Source organism: Mesoplodon mirus, assembly GCF_964341445.2.
Source record: "Mesoplodon mirus genome assembly, chromosome: 15".
NCBI classification, from domain to species: domain Eukaryota; kingdom Metazoa; phylum Chordata; class Mammalia; order Artiodactyla; family Ziphiidae; genus Mesoplodon; species Mesoplodon mirus.
Genome location: NC_138991.1, coordinates 868,518 through 883,885, shown reverse-complemented (window position 1 = coordinate 883,885; position 15,368 = coordinate 868,518). Strand labels below are relative to the sequence as shown.

Below are 15,368 nucleotides of genomic sequence, written 5' to 3'. Positions count from 1 at the left end.
CACAGGCTCCACCCCCCACCAAGGACACGGCCGGGAACGGAACGTCCACACTTCCGGAAGGATGCTATGGGTGCCGGTCGAGCCCCGGCCCGAGGCCGCAGACAGGGGGCAACCACGGCCGCACAGCCACAGCCCCGTGAGGGTCTTTGGGCCTCGCTGCCCCCGTCTCTTGGTAACCATGGAGACGGGTCTGACACCCCACGTTTGTTGGTTCTAACACCCTCCAGGCAGCAGGCAGGAGAAAAGGGCGGTCTCTGGTCAGGGTGAGGTCAGGCCCAGGGCCAGGCGGCCACTCATTTTCTCCCGTGGACAGTTTCCACCATCTTCCCAGGAGGAGAGCGAGGCCCCCATGAACCATGAACCCACTCACGCCACCACACTCAGGGGCCACCCTCAGAACCTCCCGAGGGGCCTCTGCGCTGCCCTGGGGGCTGGGACCAGCCCGCATGGGTGCCTGGCAGGGCCTCTGCTGTCACTGGGAAGCTACCACCACCAGCTAATCCCTCAGACAGCGCCAGCCCCACCGCAGATGGCCCAGGTCAGCTGCTTCCATCGGCCCGAAGGGGACCCACAGCAGAGACACGTCGTCAGACGGCGCAGAAATGACCCACCATGGACAAGAACCAGCCTGTGGCCTGGTCCAGCCAGCCCACACACTGTGGTCCAGGTCGGTGCCCCTGCCCTGCCGCCCCCCAGGCGGCCGAGACCATCTGTGCTAGTGCTCAGGCCCGAGGCACGGAGCCCACTCAGAGGGGTGGCTCCTCCAGAGACCCTGGGTGTCCTGTGTCCCCATGAACACAGGAGCCGGGGTGTCTGCTTGCTCAGGACGCTGGTCCCAAGCCTGTAACTGCTGTGCCCGGCACGAGGCCAAGACAGGGGTGGGGGACCGAGGGGCAGCCAGAGCCAGGCTGTGGAGGCTGCTATGAAGGTGACCCTCTCCGTCCTTTGTTCCCAAAGGAGACCACCAGCTGGTCCAGGGAGACCATGAAACAAGGGCCCCACCAAGCCAGGACTGCTGGGGACCCCCGCTGGACCTGCTGTCCCGTGCACAACAGGGGCCCCCAGAACTGGGGCCCACGCAGCTGACCGCGATGACAGAGCCACAGGAAGGAGCCTTCCCTGGCCTTGGCCTGGCCCTGCCGTCCCTGGCTCTCAGATTGCTCAGACTGGGGAGGGGTGCCCTGCTGGAGGAGGCCACGGGTGGCTGTCTGGACTTCCACGGTCATCACAGCTCAGGGCTCACAGGCACGCAGCCCCCAGCCACCCCAGGCCTGCCTCAACTCCAGGTGCCCGAACGCCGACGGTCCTGCAGGTGTCGAGAGAGACCCTCCCTCGCCTCACAAGCCAAGGACAGAAGCATACACAGGATAGGGCTCTGGCAGCCTGCCCCCAGGGAAGGAGCACAAGGCCAGCCCACCTTCCGAGTGAGAGGGCATTTACAGGGGCCAGGGGGCAAGCTCAGGAGGGTCTGGGGGAGAAAGCGAGGCCCGGCCTCTCCTCCCCTGCCTGCCACCCTCCCCAGGGCAAAATTCCCAACAAGTGAAGCCAGCCATCAACAGGGACAGGCGAGCGGGGTCCCCGGCTGAGCTCGGCTGCACCCTGGTCTGCACGGCCGGCCGGGGCCCAGCTCAGCGGGGAAGGAGCCAGCATCCAGAGAGAACCGCCTGGCCCACAGCTGGACCGCGGATGCCCAGGGAAGGCGGGTGGGGGGGATGAAGTGATGTCCGTGAGACGCACACAGCAGGGCCAAGTGAGGCCTGGGCTCCTGGCCCAGCCATGGACACCTCTGGCCTTTCTGGTTCCCAAGCAGCCTGATCACAGCCCCTGACCCGACCAGCCAGCCTGTGGCCAGAAGCACCCTGGACACCAGCTCTGGGCAAGCAGGACGGCTTCTGCCGGGGCCCCAGATCTCCCCTCCTGGGGCTGCAAAAGCCTCCCCCACGGTGCCTTACGTCGGGAACACACAGGCAGCACGGGCAGGTGGGGGCAGGCGACCCTCCGGGCCCCTCTCGAGGGCGAGAAGGATTCAGAGCATGCACGGATGCAGATGTGCAAGCATGCCGCCGCCCTGGAGCCCCGACCCTGCTGCCCGGCCCCTCCCCACGCCCGCCGCTCGGCACCCCTGCTTCCAGGGCCATCACGGACCACATGCACACGATGACCGGTGAGTGCAGCTGCCAACACCTGCAGGGCCGCACGGGGCAGGGAGGGGCGGGCAGGAGGGGGCCCCAGAGCAAGCAAGAGGACAGACGCTTCCACACCCCCGAGAGCAGATAGGGGAGAGAGAGAGGAAACGTGCCGGCAGTCAGGGAGCCCACGGGGCAAAGATTGGGCGGCCTTTCACCGACCCGTTTCCAGCCTGCCCTAAACCAGGCCTGCACGTGGGAGGGGGAGCCGTGGACCTCTGGCTTTCCGGTGTGTCTGGTGTGCCAGGACCGCAGGGAGCGGGCACACACACGACAGAGCTGCCTCCCGGTGGGCGGGCGGGCTCCGGGTTGAGGGCAGCGGTCCTCCCGTGCGTAGTAGAGGTGCTAGATGGACGAGCCGTGGAGAAAAGGCTCACGGGAGAGCAATCAGGCTCCTGAAGGCGCCCTTTCTGGTTTTCAGAGCCCCTGGCCGGCCCCCCTCCTGCTTGGAGCACAGCATCGTTTGGCATGGGGAGAAGGAAAGGGGTTATAGCTCCACGGCCACCGTCACCCAGGCGGTAGTCTGGAGCCGGAGGGGGCCTAGGGCTCCACCAAGGGGCCGGGAGGCGAGCTGCCAATCAGAATCGGGGCCTGGGGGGCCGGGCGGGCGGCAGCCTCTCCCTGGCGCATCTAGAACCTCTAATAAGCAGAGTGCTTGGAGCGGGAGGGGGACAAGAGCCGTGCAGCAATGGTCGTCCGAGCGACGTGTCTGAGGTACCTAGCGTGTCCTGGGCAGCATCCACACAGGGACTCTGTGCACCGTCTGCCTTTACTGGAAATGAGGAGAGGACAGTTAGTCCCGGGGGTGCCGGCGACCTGACGCGACCAGAGGGAGCCTGGGCCGGGCGCGCGGGCAGGAGGCGCAGGGACGCGAGGCACCAGCCACCCGGGGCGGCTCTGTGCTCAAGCCACACCCGCTACAGAGTTCGCGTCTCAGAGAGAACGAGGGAGCCGCGCGTAAAGTCCTTCGTCGGCCTGGAAAAAAAGTAGTCCCTATTTTTGGAGAAAAAAAAAAAATCCCTGTTTTTTCCTCCAAAAATAACTTTTCCTTCCAGCGTCAGTTTGGGGCCACGTCTTTCAAAAGATGTATTATTTTTTTTGCTATATTCATGCCAACAACAACAAAAATAATACATGGGCTGAGGCTGTGCTGGTTCTAGAGAGACAGGATTCCAGAAAGCTCACGTTTCAGAGGAAAAACGTGCAAGTCTGGCTTCACAAACCAACCCAGCCAGCAGCCCAATCAGAAGTGGCCTCAGTTTACCCACAAGGCAGCGGCTGCCCCTCCCTGGAGGGGAGCTAAGGAGAAGGGAGCTTGGGGCTCCTGGACTTGAAAGGGCCGCCAAGGTCAGACCTTGGGTGAGGTCCACCCCGTGCTGAGGGCAGAGGCGGACCTGCGGGCGGCTCTTCAGGAAACGCTGCCCATGGTCACCCTGCCCAAGAACCTCCCCAAAGGCCCAAGACTCAGCTCTGCACTAGAACCTGAAGACTTTTCAGCAAAGATGAGAAGAACCAGCCAGAACCTCAAGAAACCCTTCACTTCCCTGCGGTCTCGCTCTCTGCCCCCACCTTTGCTTCTGAGACAGTGGTTCTCAAACTCTGTACCTGAGGAACCCAGACGCGGCCAATGGTCTTGACTCACAAAAGTGTTCAGTGTCCACACGTTCACTTAAACACCGACAGCGCCTGCCAGTGTCCAGACAAGGATCCCCCCACTAAACACCAGCAAGCCAAGGTCAAGTCTCCTCAAGGAGCCCTCGCTCGGCTGCCCAGGCCTCGCCCTGCACGGAGTCCCCTGCGAGCGTGCGTGCTTCCCCAGTGGGACCTTCCCCAGTCACTTCGGGTTGTAGAACAAAACTAACTAGAGGTCGACCCCGGGTGGAGGGAGCTGGGGTCCAGCTATCCACCGAGCGCACCCACACAGGGGCAGACCTCCCCAGTCCCACCAGGGCCTGCAGGACAGATAAGGACCCTAAAGACCAGGACCCTCGTGGCCAGCTCCCGCCGGGGGCCCCCAGGCCTGCACACAGGACCTGCCCCACCCCACCCCACCTGGAGACTCCTCCCCTGGGAAAGAGGACCAAGCGGGGCGGGGTCTTTGCCCCCAGCCTTGACCAAGTCCCCGCCTCGACCAGCTTTGCTGCCTTCAAAACTCCCAGCAGTCACCTGCCCACAGCCCAGCACCGCCAAACCCACTGTTTCCTAGGCGACCGCCCCACGCCTGGCTCCCAAGCACACAAGACTGGGGAAAGGCTCTCTATCTGCAGCGACTGTCTTTAATTTTAACGAAAATTTAAACGGCCTCACATGGCCAGCGGCTCCTGCATGAGACAGCGCAGCCTGAGAGGGGGACAAGAGCGAGGGGAGGTGGGCTGCTGCTGGCCTGGCCCCCCCCGATCACTGCCCCTCTGGTTCAGGGGGACGAGGAGCCCCAACTCCAGCCCGTTGCCTCTGGGTTCCAGGCTGGCGCTGGGGTTTCCTGCCCACAGCAGCCAAGTGGAGCTTCACCCCATCAGAACTACCGGCAGGCAAGCCCGGGCTCGAGAGGGTGGAAGAGGCGCCCACGGACACTCACCAAGACCAGACTGGACAGACACGCACCCGAACACGGCACACTGCCCCCCGCGACGAAGAGGGGAGCCACAGGACAGGGGCAAAGCGGCTGGGGCACAGGGGTTCCCCCAGGCACGGGAGGGGCGGGGGCAGTCAGAAATGGGGTGGGTCGAAGGGCAGGTCAAAGCCACACCCAGAGCAGCACAGCCTGAGACCCCCGCCTGCCCCGCCCCCAGCCCCACGCCTTGGTCTGACGCCCACACAGCCACGGGGCGCGTCCCCATCCTGAGCCAGGACCGGGGCTCTCACGGCAGCTGAGGGAGGGTCCCTGCGTCCACCCCGTCCACCTGGGCTTCACGGGACAGGGTCCCCTCACCAGGCAGCCCAGGGACAGGCCCACCTTGCCGTGGGTCCTGTGGCAGGATCATTTCCTGCAGACCTACTATGCACTGGGTGCTACAAAGGGGCTCATGGCTGCTCCAGTCAGGGAACAGAAATGCCACCTGTTACCTGGCTGACAGGTGTGCATCCAGGAGAGGCAGGCCCTCTGTCCCAGGGCCTCAGCCCGGGGCCCCCAGGGGAAGCCGCTGGGTCACAGGCAGGGACACACGGACACAAGGGGAGGGAGGGAGGAGCAGGAAGCAGGGGGGCGGGGGGGTAGCCACAGAACGTGCCGGAGAGCCGGGGGGCTCCAGCGTATCCTCACCTTGAGTCCTGCTTTCAGGGTCAGCCACCTCATCCCCAAAGACAGAGCAGACGTGAAAGGGGCCCGAGAAGGGCAGTGACATGATTAAAGGCACTTGGGGGGCAGAGGCAAGAGTGTCCAGATCGGGGGAGGGAGGGCAGGAGGGGAGAGAGAGAGAGAGAGAGGCTGAGACGGACATTGTCGGGAGTGGAGACGCAGCGGGGCGGCGCGCACAGGAAGCCGCGTCGGGCCACAGGGGCCGCCGGGTGGGCGGGCCGCGCCGAGGGCCAGAGAGGCGCCCACCCGGGCAGAGCCAAGGGCAGCCGCGCCGCCTCCCCGGCCTCAGGGTCCCGGGGCTCACAGAGGGGCGGATGGCAGCCCCGACGGGATCCCACAAAGCACGCGAGGCCCTGCTGCACGCCCCTCCCAGCCCCCCGACCACAGCCCCGCGTCGGGCCCCCTCGCTCCCAGCCTGCCCAGGAAAACAGAGGTCGCTGCCTGGGCTGAACCCTCTCTGGTCCAGGTCTGGGGGGTCACCACTGCTGCTCTTCGGGCTGCTTCGGGGCAAAGCCCTGCCGACCTTTCCAACCCCAGGCCCCAGCTGACATCCCCCTTTGGGGACTTGGGGGTGGGGACACATGCCCCCTTCCGATGGATGCCGAGGGGGGGCTCAGCCCAACGCCTCCCCAACTGGGCAGCCAGCCGAGCCGCCTTTGATCCAGGAGGGCACTAATGTGGGAAGGCAGCGTCTCTGGCCCCCGGCCTCGGGGACAGGGCTCCCTCTGCAGGTGGAGACGGGGCGCCGGGGGACCCTGAGCTCAGAGGTACACAGCGATACACGGACAGGCTGGAGGTCACCAACTTGAACGCTGTGAACTGATCTGGATTTTTTTTCCAACACTAGGAGAACAGCAGAGTGCTGTCATCCCTCCTCTGCCCTCAGCAGAAGTCATCCCTGGGAGTCCCCATTCGGGGTCCCAGTCTCAAACTCGCCTAAAGCAAACAGAATCGCAGGGGCCTGGATAAACCCAGGGAGGGGGAGACCGGTCCCCACCGAGGGCTTGTGAAGCAGGGCAGGAGGCCCTGCCCCAAAGGGGACCCTCTCCCACTCCTCCAGAAACCTTCCACAAACCAAGACCTGACGGGGGTGACGCGAAGACCCCTCCTCAGAGCTGCCCCTCCTCCCACCGTCTGACCCTGACCTGCAGTGTCGGGGGGACACCCCGTGGGAGTGCCCACCTGGGTCGCCCTCGGCTCAGAACAGCCCAGGCCCTGTGCTGGAGCTGGTAGGACTGCTCCCCTGGAAGCCCCCCGCGTCCGTTCCGAGGGGCTACAGTCACGGGAGGGCAGGAGCTGCCCCTCAGCTGCCGAGCAGGCCCGGGGCCTGGGAGGGGGCGTGGACACAGGAAGCGTGATTTAAGGGCCCACATCACCAGCAGGCAGGGAGGGGTCCACCCTCAGCAGCACAGAGGAGCATGCACAGCCCGGAGGCAGCCCGCGCTCCCCGAGGACACACTGCAGGCGCGGAGGCAGCGGGAGCAGGTGGCACTGACCTTGGAGATGGCTCCGGCTGGGGCTCCTTCCTGCAAACAGAAGCACAAGCCTGTTCGCGGGCAGCCCTCCGGGCCGACCCTGTGCAGAGCCCAGCTGACCCCCCATGCTCCCACAGGCCAGGGGCTGCATGTGAGGGGCAGGAACAGCCCACCCACCCCGAGAGCCCACTGGGGGCCGGAGGAGGCGGGTCCCAGGGGACAGGGAATCCGGAAGGGGTCACGAGAAGTTCTGAGGCTGCGGTTGCTACCGCCCCGTGTTTATGGACACGCGCTTTCATCAGAATCACCGACATTAACAGACTTTCAGAGAGGAAGTGTGGAGGAAGCTCCTCCAAATCGACGCTCAGGACAGCTGAGGTCCTTCACTTAATCACACCCACGAAGACTTTTTCCAGATAAGGTCACGTTCACAGGTTCCAGGGCACGGATGTGTCTTTGTCGGGCAGGTGGGGGCGCACCATTCAACCCACTCCGGCCGCTCTGCCCACTGAGAACCCTTCCTTGTCGACAAACAGGCCTGGTCATGGGCACTCTCCCCTCCCCTCTCCTGCAGCCCAGCCTGGCTCCTCCGCACGACCCTCCCGCGTCAAGCGCTCGAGGAGTCACAGGGTGTGTGACTGGGAGAACCAGCAGGTGCCACCGCGCGTGTCCACCCGACACTCCAGGGACGTGCACGGTTGGACTCTTCTTCCCGCCTCAGGCCAGAGCACCAGACTCCCGGCCCCACATGGAGCTCCCCTCTGTGCGCCCACGCCGCACCCGGCCGCCCTCAGGATGGGAGCTGAGACTGGGGTCGGCAAAAGCAGAACACCACCGGCGTCGCCGGGTCCCACGGCAGCCCAACCACCAGCACCCTGCAGCTGCCAGCCCCTTGCCAAGCCCCGAGACGCTGTGCCCCGAGCGCCAGCCCAGGCGCCCCCGCTCACCTGAAGGTGAGTCCAGATTTGCTCTTGAGGTTCCGAAGCAGCTCTAGCTGGTTCAGCGGCGGGATGAGTCTGCGGCAGGAGGACAGGTGAGTGGGCCCCCGCCCGCCACAGCCCCGGGGCCCTCAGCCCAGCGCTCACGAGCAGCCACGTCTCACACGGGGACACGGGCTGTGGCCCGTCACAGGCAGAAAGAGGGGAGTGCACGGCGGCGGCAGACCCCAGGGAGCCCGGGCCTCCACCTCTGGGGCTGGGTCACTGTCTGACTCTGGGCTCACTCGCCCTGGGGGCCTCAGCCCTGGGGGTGCGCGGGGCCTGGGCCATCCCTAGAGGGGATCCCCATGTGGGGCTGGTGCTGCAGGGAGGACAGGGGGCTCCTGCCCCTCCACCTTCCCAATCCCTGAACACCCCCAGGAGAAGCACAGTTGCAAACCCAGCCCCCAACACAGTGGCGCTCCCAGACCCCTCTCTGCAGAGCCACTCTCTCTGCCAAGGCTCAGCGGGGCCGAGGTCACAGGAAAGGACTGTGCTGGGCAGAGCCCACAGGGCTGCAAGCGGGCCTCCTGGACGGCTGGCCTGGCCCTGCTCCGAGCCCCTCTTCCTAGAGGCAGTCACACCTACCAGGACAGCCGCACACCTGGCCCGCCTGCCGGCCCAGCATTCAGTGCTGCGGGCACCGGCCAGGAAGCCGAGAGGTGAAAAGTCCCCCTGGGATGCCAGGGAGGGTTTTGTACACCTGGGACATTCCTGGGGAAGCCAGGTCTCCCACCTCTAGCTGCAGGAGACTCACCCGAGACTCAAGTTCCCACAATGTCTGGGGACACTTCTGTCCCCAACCCCACCCCACTCCCCACTCTTCTCGCGGATCCTGGCCACCTTCAGCTCACACACAGCTTCCATGCCATCAGTGACACTGCGTGTCTCCAGGCCCTGGTCTCTTTCCTGACTCAACCCCACCTGCTGTGACAACTCCGCCTGTTCTCTGACACCCCCACCTGCCCTGTGACATGCCCACCTGCTGTGACATCCCCACCTGCCCTGTGACACCCCACCTGCTCTGTGACACCCCACTGTCTGTGACACCCCACCTACTCTGTGACACCCCACCTGCTCTGTGACACCCCACTGTCTGTGACATCCCCACCTGCTCTGTGACACCCCATTGTCTGTGACATCCCCACCTGCTCTGTGACACCCCCACCTGCTCTGTGACATCCCCACATGCTCTGTGACACCCCACTGTCTGTGACATCCCCACCTGCTCTGTGACACCCCCACCTGCTCTGTGACATCCCCACATGCTCTGTGACACCCCACTGTCTGTGACATCCCCACCTACTCTGTGACATCTCACTGTCTGTGACAACCCACTCGCTCTGTGACACTGCTTCCTGCTCTGTGACACCCCCACCTGCTCTGTGACACCCCACTTTGACACCCCCACCTGCTCTGTGACACCCCACTTTGACATCCCCACCTGCTGTGGGACACCCAAGTGCTATGTGACATTTCCACCTGCTATGTGACATCCCCACCTGCTCAGTGACACCCCCCACTCAGCCCCAGCCCCCAAACCCAGTCCTGAGCCTCAGTCCTTCTTGACCCTGGGGACCCCTGTCCCTCCTGTGCACCTGTGTCCGAGCCATCCTGAGCACCCTCAGCCGGTCCACAGCACCACCACCCACCACACACACAGCCCTGGCTCCAGCCCTCACCCCCTCCTGTCCCCTCCCACGTCCCCCGTGTCTTCCTCTCCCTGGGCCTCCCTGGATGGCCACCCTGCTCGTGTGATGCGTTCTTGTCCTTCCCCTGCTCACACTCCCCGCTGTCTCCAAAACAGGAGGATCTGTGACCCCCCTGCACCCACGGCCCTGATCCGCCCCCGCCCACCTGCCAGTCTGGCTTTGCTTTGGTCCCTCCCGACTCCTCCTCTACCCAGCCACGCCCCCTAGCGCCCATCCGAGTGCCCCCTCCACCGGGCTTGCCTCAGTCACTGCCATCTCCAGGGCCAGCAGGGGCAGCCCTGCCCCTCTGTTCCCTCTGCCGCCCCAGCCCGGCCAGGCCTGGATCCTGGGAACACTAGCCCTCTCTCTCCCCTCCCCACTCCCCCTCCAGGTCTCTCCTGTCCTCATAGGTCCAGACCAAGCAGGAGGCCTGCGCGGTCAGGTCGGCTCACAGCATGGGCGCAGCAGAGCCCCAGGACTGGACACCGGGACAGAGCTGGTCTCCCCACCCCCTTGGCCACCCACCACGGGGCCTGGAACGGAGACCCTGGGCAGCTGGCCCCACTCGGCCGCCACACACGCAGGTCCAGGGTAGGGGCACGCAGTTGGACGCCATGCCTTGGACACACAGAGGCAGGGGACAGAACATGGACGGGCAGGGCCGCGGACAGAGACGTGCAGGCACCACACACGTGGGGGCCACGCACACACAGCCCCAGTCGTGGAGGACGAGGGTGCAGTGGGCGATGGGTCGGGGGGACACATCGGGGGGCATCCCCAGGAGCGAGCAACGGCTAGTCTGGGGTCAGACGCCTCCGGAGGACAAGGCCAGCCCCCAGGCCCAGGGTGGGGATGGGGTGCTTCCACAGACGTCAGGGGATGGGGGGCTTCTGGAGAAGATGGACCGCGGGGGCCATCGGGTCTGGGAGGAGCCTGTCAGGCTCTGAAGCAGGGTCCCCCCAACTGCCCGGCAGCCTGGAGCCCCAGGGGTCCAGGGCCAGCAGACGGGGAAGGATGCTGCTCCCAACGCCACCCTCTGCTGAGTGAAGCCCCTGTGGCCCATGGCCAACGGTGAAAGGCAGGCACTGTTGGGGCGGAGATGCCGAGGGGTCAGGACCCTCCCGCCCCCGGAGCCTGGCCCTACACTGCCCAGCACGGCACCCTCTTCCCTCCTGGGAGCGGAGGGATTAACTTCCTAACACGGTTCCCATGCAGGGCGCCAGGGGAGGATGAGAGACCGCCCCCACCCAGGCTCTGCAGGGCGCAGCACGGTGCCACCGCTCTGAGGGGAAGCACAGGGCCTACAAAGGGACCTGGCCCCGGGCACAGGGGCCCTCGTGGAGCAGTGCAGTGCCCCCGTCTGGGCACGGGGCCCCAGACTGAAAGTGCAGCAGGAAGAGAGCCATCTGAGGCAGACACGGTCAGTGGGGCCACATGGACGGACCGCAGGCCCCCTCCGCCCAGGGCCTCACGTCTCCCTCTCGCTGTAGTGAGAAGACTCGGGGTGGGGGGCGTATGCAGAGAGGGAGACTCCAAGCCCAGAGCTGCCTTCCAGGACCGGGGGCCGCTGGCTGGGGTGCCCCCGAGCTGGGATGGCTGATATCCCATCTCCACCACCTCTGCACTGGGAGAAAGTGGGGCCCGTGGGGCGGGACCCCAGCCACTGAGACAAGGCAGGAAGCAGGACAAGGAACAGAGGACACCTGGACAGACAGATCCAGCACAAGAAAGCAGCTGGGGGGGAGGGGCGGTCGGGAGAGGGAACCAGGGGAGCGAGGAGGGCGCACGTGGCTCCAGGCGGGGGCCACAGGCCGGGCGGGGCAGGGCTCGGGGTGGCCCCGGAACAGTCCCCAACAGAACAGAATCACACCACACGCTTTCCGCCCATGCAGTCCTACCTGGAGGCCCCGTAGGTTTGAGTTTGCGAGCTTTTTCAAGTGTTTTCACACACACACAAAGGGAAAGGAATGAAAGATTTTAAAAGAACGGGATAAGAAAAAGAAAATGAAAAAAAATAGTCCAGGAAAGTGGGGGAAACAACAGAACAAAGAAAATTAGCACGAGGGTCAGTCCTGCCCCCGCCGGAGGGCTGAGAGCACAGCGCCGTCAGCGTTTCCGGGAAGCGGGGGGGCGCCAGGCCCCCACCACCCGGAAGCTGAGCGTCCCCTAAAGTGCCAGCGGGACGGTGCTGGAGGAGGGAGCCGGCAGATCCCGAGAGAGGCAGGTGGCAGGTGGGGACCTGCAGGAGGACCCTGCCCCAGGGACAGGGCTCCGTGGGTGGACACCCCCAGGGGCAGGTAAGGGGACTCCTCGGGCTGAGAGGCCCCAGGGCTCAGCGTCAGCCCTGAGGGGGGAGGGCGGGCTGGCAGGGCAGCGCCCAGCCCGGGGGCACCTGACCTGCATGGACGCTGGCCAGCCCGCGCCCTTCTCACCTCAGACCTCGTTCTAAGCCGGAGCCTGGCACAGACAAACCCTGGGGGGCACAAGCCGTGCCTGGAAAGCCGCCTGCTGACCACGCAGCCCCCCAGGGAGGACTCCCCGGCCCCCTCCTCTCCCCCTCAGGGCGCCTGGGGGTGTCTGTGCTTTGCCCTGTCGGGACCTCGCTGTGGGGTCTGGGGTACTCAGAGACGCTTGCCCTCGCTGGGGGTCAGAGGGTCAAGGTTATCCTTTTGTTTCTAAACACGGGGCCCCCTGGAGGGGCTGCAGTCCCTGGAACCAGCTGGCATTTACCTCCGCAAGCTCTGGGGGGCTGTCGTCACAAGGTTTACACACTATGCACCTGACAGCAAAGACACTAAGCGGGGGGCGGAATGAAGGTGAAAAATAAAAGCCGCAAACTATAAAACAGAGAACAAAATTAATAGAATAATCACGCACGATTCCTTTTTGAAAAGTACATATATTTTAAAGAAAAAGAAACAAAAAATAATCAAAATGATGAACGACAACTGAAAAATGGAGTTTAGGAACAAGGGGGCTGCACACAGGCAGTGCTGGGAGGTGCGGGAGGTACCTGTACATGGGGACGGTCACCGTGCGCTCGTAGTACTGCCACGTGGAGTGCAGGTCCGTGCGCGACAGGTTGGTGGCGTAGAACCTCCAGGCGGACTGCGGGGAGGACAGGACGTCAGCTGGGCCCTAAGGGGTCCCACCGGCCTCTCCCAGGGCCTCGCCCCTGCGCAGCCCCGTGCGCGGGGCTCTGGACTGCGGCCCGGTGCTGCTCCCACCACCTCAGGCCTCGGTAGCCTCTGCAGAATGGAGACGCGGCGGGGCGCGGGGCGCAGGTCAAGCACCTGGCGAGCCTGCAGCGAGCTTCGCTTCTTTCCTTCCATCTGCACTACCTGACGCTTGGAAGCCGTCACCCGGCATCGTGGTCACCTTCCTTCCCTCCCCGGGGGACGGGGTGGAGGGCAGAGCCAGGAACAGCCCTCAGCCTCCCCACCTTGAGACTGAGCCCCTGCCAGTCACGGGCCTGCCCCGTACACCAACCCCGACCCGGCCTGGGCTTCCGCTCCTCACTCTTTTTGTTAACTGGGGTAAAATACACATTGAATAAAACTCACCACTTTAAAGTGTGCAATTAACTGGTGCTAAGCCCATTCCCGATGCTGTGCAACCGTCCCCTCCAGCCAGCCCCACATTTTTACCACCTCAAAAACAAGCGCCCCCAACCCACCAGCGTGACTCCCCGCCCCCTCCTGCCCCCGGCCTGCCACCCCCAATCTGCATCAGTCCCTGTGGGTTTCCCTACTCCAGACACTTTGTAGCGATGCAATCGTAGCACGTGGCCTTCTGTGTCTGGCCTCCTTCATTTAGCACATTCTCAAGGCCCATCCCCGCTGGAGCCTGCGTCCGAGCCTCCTTCTTTTTTAAGGCTGAACCATATTCAGGCATATGGATGGACCACATCTGTGTATCCTTTCACCCACCGAGGGACATCTGAGCTGTCTCCACCTTTCAGCTCCTGTGAATCGTGCTGCTACCAACACCTGTGTGAAGCTTTTTGGCTGAACACCTGTTTTCAATTCTGTTGGGTGTATACCTAGGAGCGGGATTCCTGGGTCATGTGACATGTTTAACTTTTTGAGGAACCACCAAACCTTTCTACAGTGGCGGCACCATTTCACACACCCCCAGCAATGTACGAGGATTCTGATGTCGCCACATCCTCATCAACACTTTTAAGTTCAATTTTAGCCATCCTGGTGGGTGTGAAGTGCTTTTGATTTGCATCTCCTTCATGAAGAATGATGTTGAACATCTTTTAATGTTCTTCTTAGCCATCTGTGTATCTTCTTTGGGGCGATGTCTACCTAAATCCTCTGCCCATTTCTTAACTGGGTTGTGTGTCTGTTGTTGAGCTGTATGAGTCCTTCATATATTTTGGATACCAGACCCGTATCAGATATATGATTTGCAAACATCTCCTCCCATTCTGTGGGTTGTCTTTTCACTCTCTAAAGAGACGCTGTGAATAGTGTCCTTTAACGCACGGAAGTTTTTAATTTTGCTAAAAGTCTTATGTTTCTTTTATTGCTTATGCTTTTGGTGTCGTATCTAAGAAACCAAAGTCATGGAGATTTACACCCATAATTTCATCTAAGAATTTTAGTTTCAGCTCTTAGATTTAGGCTTTTAATCCATTTGGAGTTAATTTTGCACTGGTGTGAAGTAAGGGTCAAACTTCACTCCTTTAAAAATGGGTATCCAGTATCCCAGAACCACCGTCAAAGAGACTGTCCTTTCCTCATTGGATAGATGTGGCACCCAACTATCAAGACTTGTTTTGGCCCAACCCATGGCCTATCCTGGGGAACGTTCCACGTGCACTTGAGAAGGATGTGTTCACTGTGGTTGGTGACACATGTCTAATGACAGACGTCTGCAGGTCTAGCTGGGTCGTGGTTTGTTCAAGTCCTCTGTCTCCTTAGGATCTTCTGTCTGGTTTTTCTACCTTTTTTTTCTTATGTATTTATTTTTGGCTGCATTGGGTCTTCATTGCTGCTTGCGGGCTTTCTCTAGTTGCAGCGAGCAGGAGCTACTCTTCATTGTGGTGTGTGGGCTTCTCATTGTGGTGGCTGCTCTTTGTTGTGGAGCACAGGCTCTAAGCGCATGGGCTTCAGTAGTTGTGGCACGCAGGCTCAGTAGTTGTGGCTCACGGGCTCTAGAGCACAGGCTCAGGAGTTGTGATGCATGGGCTTAGTTGCTCCATGGCATGTGGGATCTTTCTGGATCAGGGCTTGAACCCGTGTCCCCTGCCTTGGCAGGTGAATTCTTAACCACTGTGCCACCAGGGAAGTACCTTTCTACCCATTTTGAAAGTGGGGTTTGGAATTCTCCAGGTATTACTGTAGAAATGTCTATTTCATCCTTTAATTCTGTCAGTTTTTGCTTCATATGTTTTTAGGACTCTGTTGTTAGTATATAAATGTTTATGATTGTTAATCATCTTTATAAATTGACTCTTATCAATACATAACAACCTTCTTTGTCTTGTCTATTTTGTCTGATACAAGTGTGGCCAACCCGGCTCCAGGTCACTGCTTGCATGGAATATCTTTTTCCATTCTTTCACTTTCAGTGTATTGTCGTCTTTGGATCTAGTACAGTTGGATAGATTTTTAATCCATTCCTCCAACCTCTACCTTTTAACTGGGGAGTTTAATCCATTTACATTTAAAGTAATTACTTATTAGGAAGGACTTGCTTCTGCTGTTTTTTTTGTTTCTCAATTCCTCCATTAT

At 62.1% G+C, this 15,368-nt stretch overlaps 1 protein-coding gene across 9 annotated transcripts in view; it reads right to left on the bottom strand.

Moving 5' to 3' along the window:
* Positions 1-15,368, bottom strand: part of KCNQ2 (potassium voltage-gated channel subfamily Q member 2) — a gene marked incomplete at both ends in the record, with an annotated part of 47,870 nt that overhangs the window by 7,832 nt on the left and 24,670 nt on the right. For 3 of the 9 annotated variants that reach the window (XM_082644984.1, XM_082644981.1, XM_082644985.1), the window contains 5 exons: positions 2,905-2,958; positions 6,978-7,007; positions 7,904-7,972; positions 11,523-11,552; positions 12,638-12,732. In XM_082644984.1, the coding sequence (XP_082501110.1) occupies positions 2,905-2,958; positions 6,978-7,007; positions 7,904-7,972; positions 11,523-11,552; positions 12,638-12,732 (278 nt within the window). Of the gene's footprint in view, positions 1-2,904; positions 2,959-6,973; positions 7,008-7,903; positions 7,973-11,522; positions 11,553-12,637; positions 12,733-15,368 lie in introns of all 9 variants that reach the window. The other 6 variants (XM_082644983.1, XM_082644986.1, XM_082644987.1 and 3 more) reach the window with 4 other exon arrangements.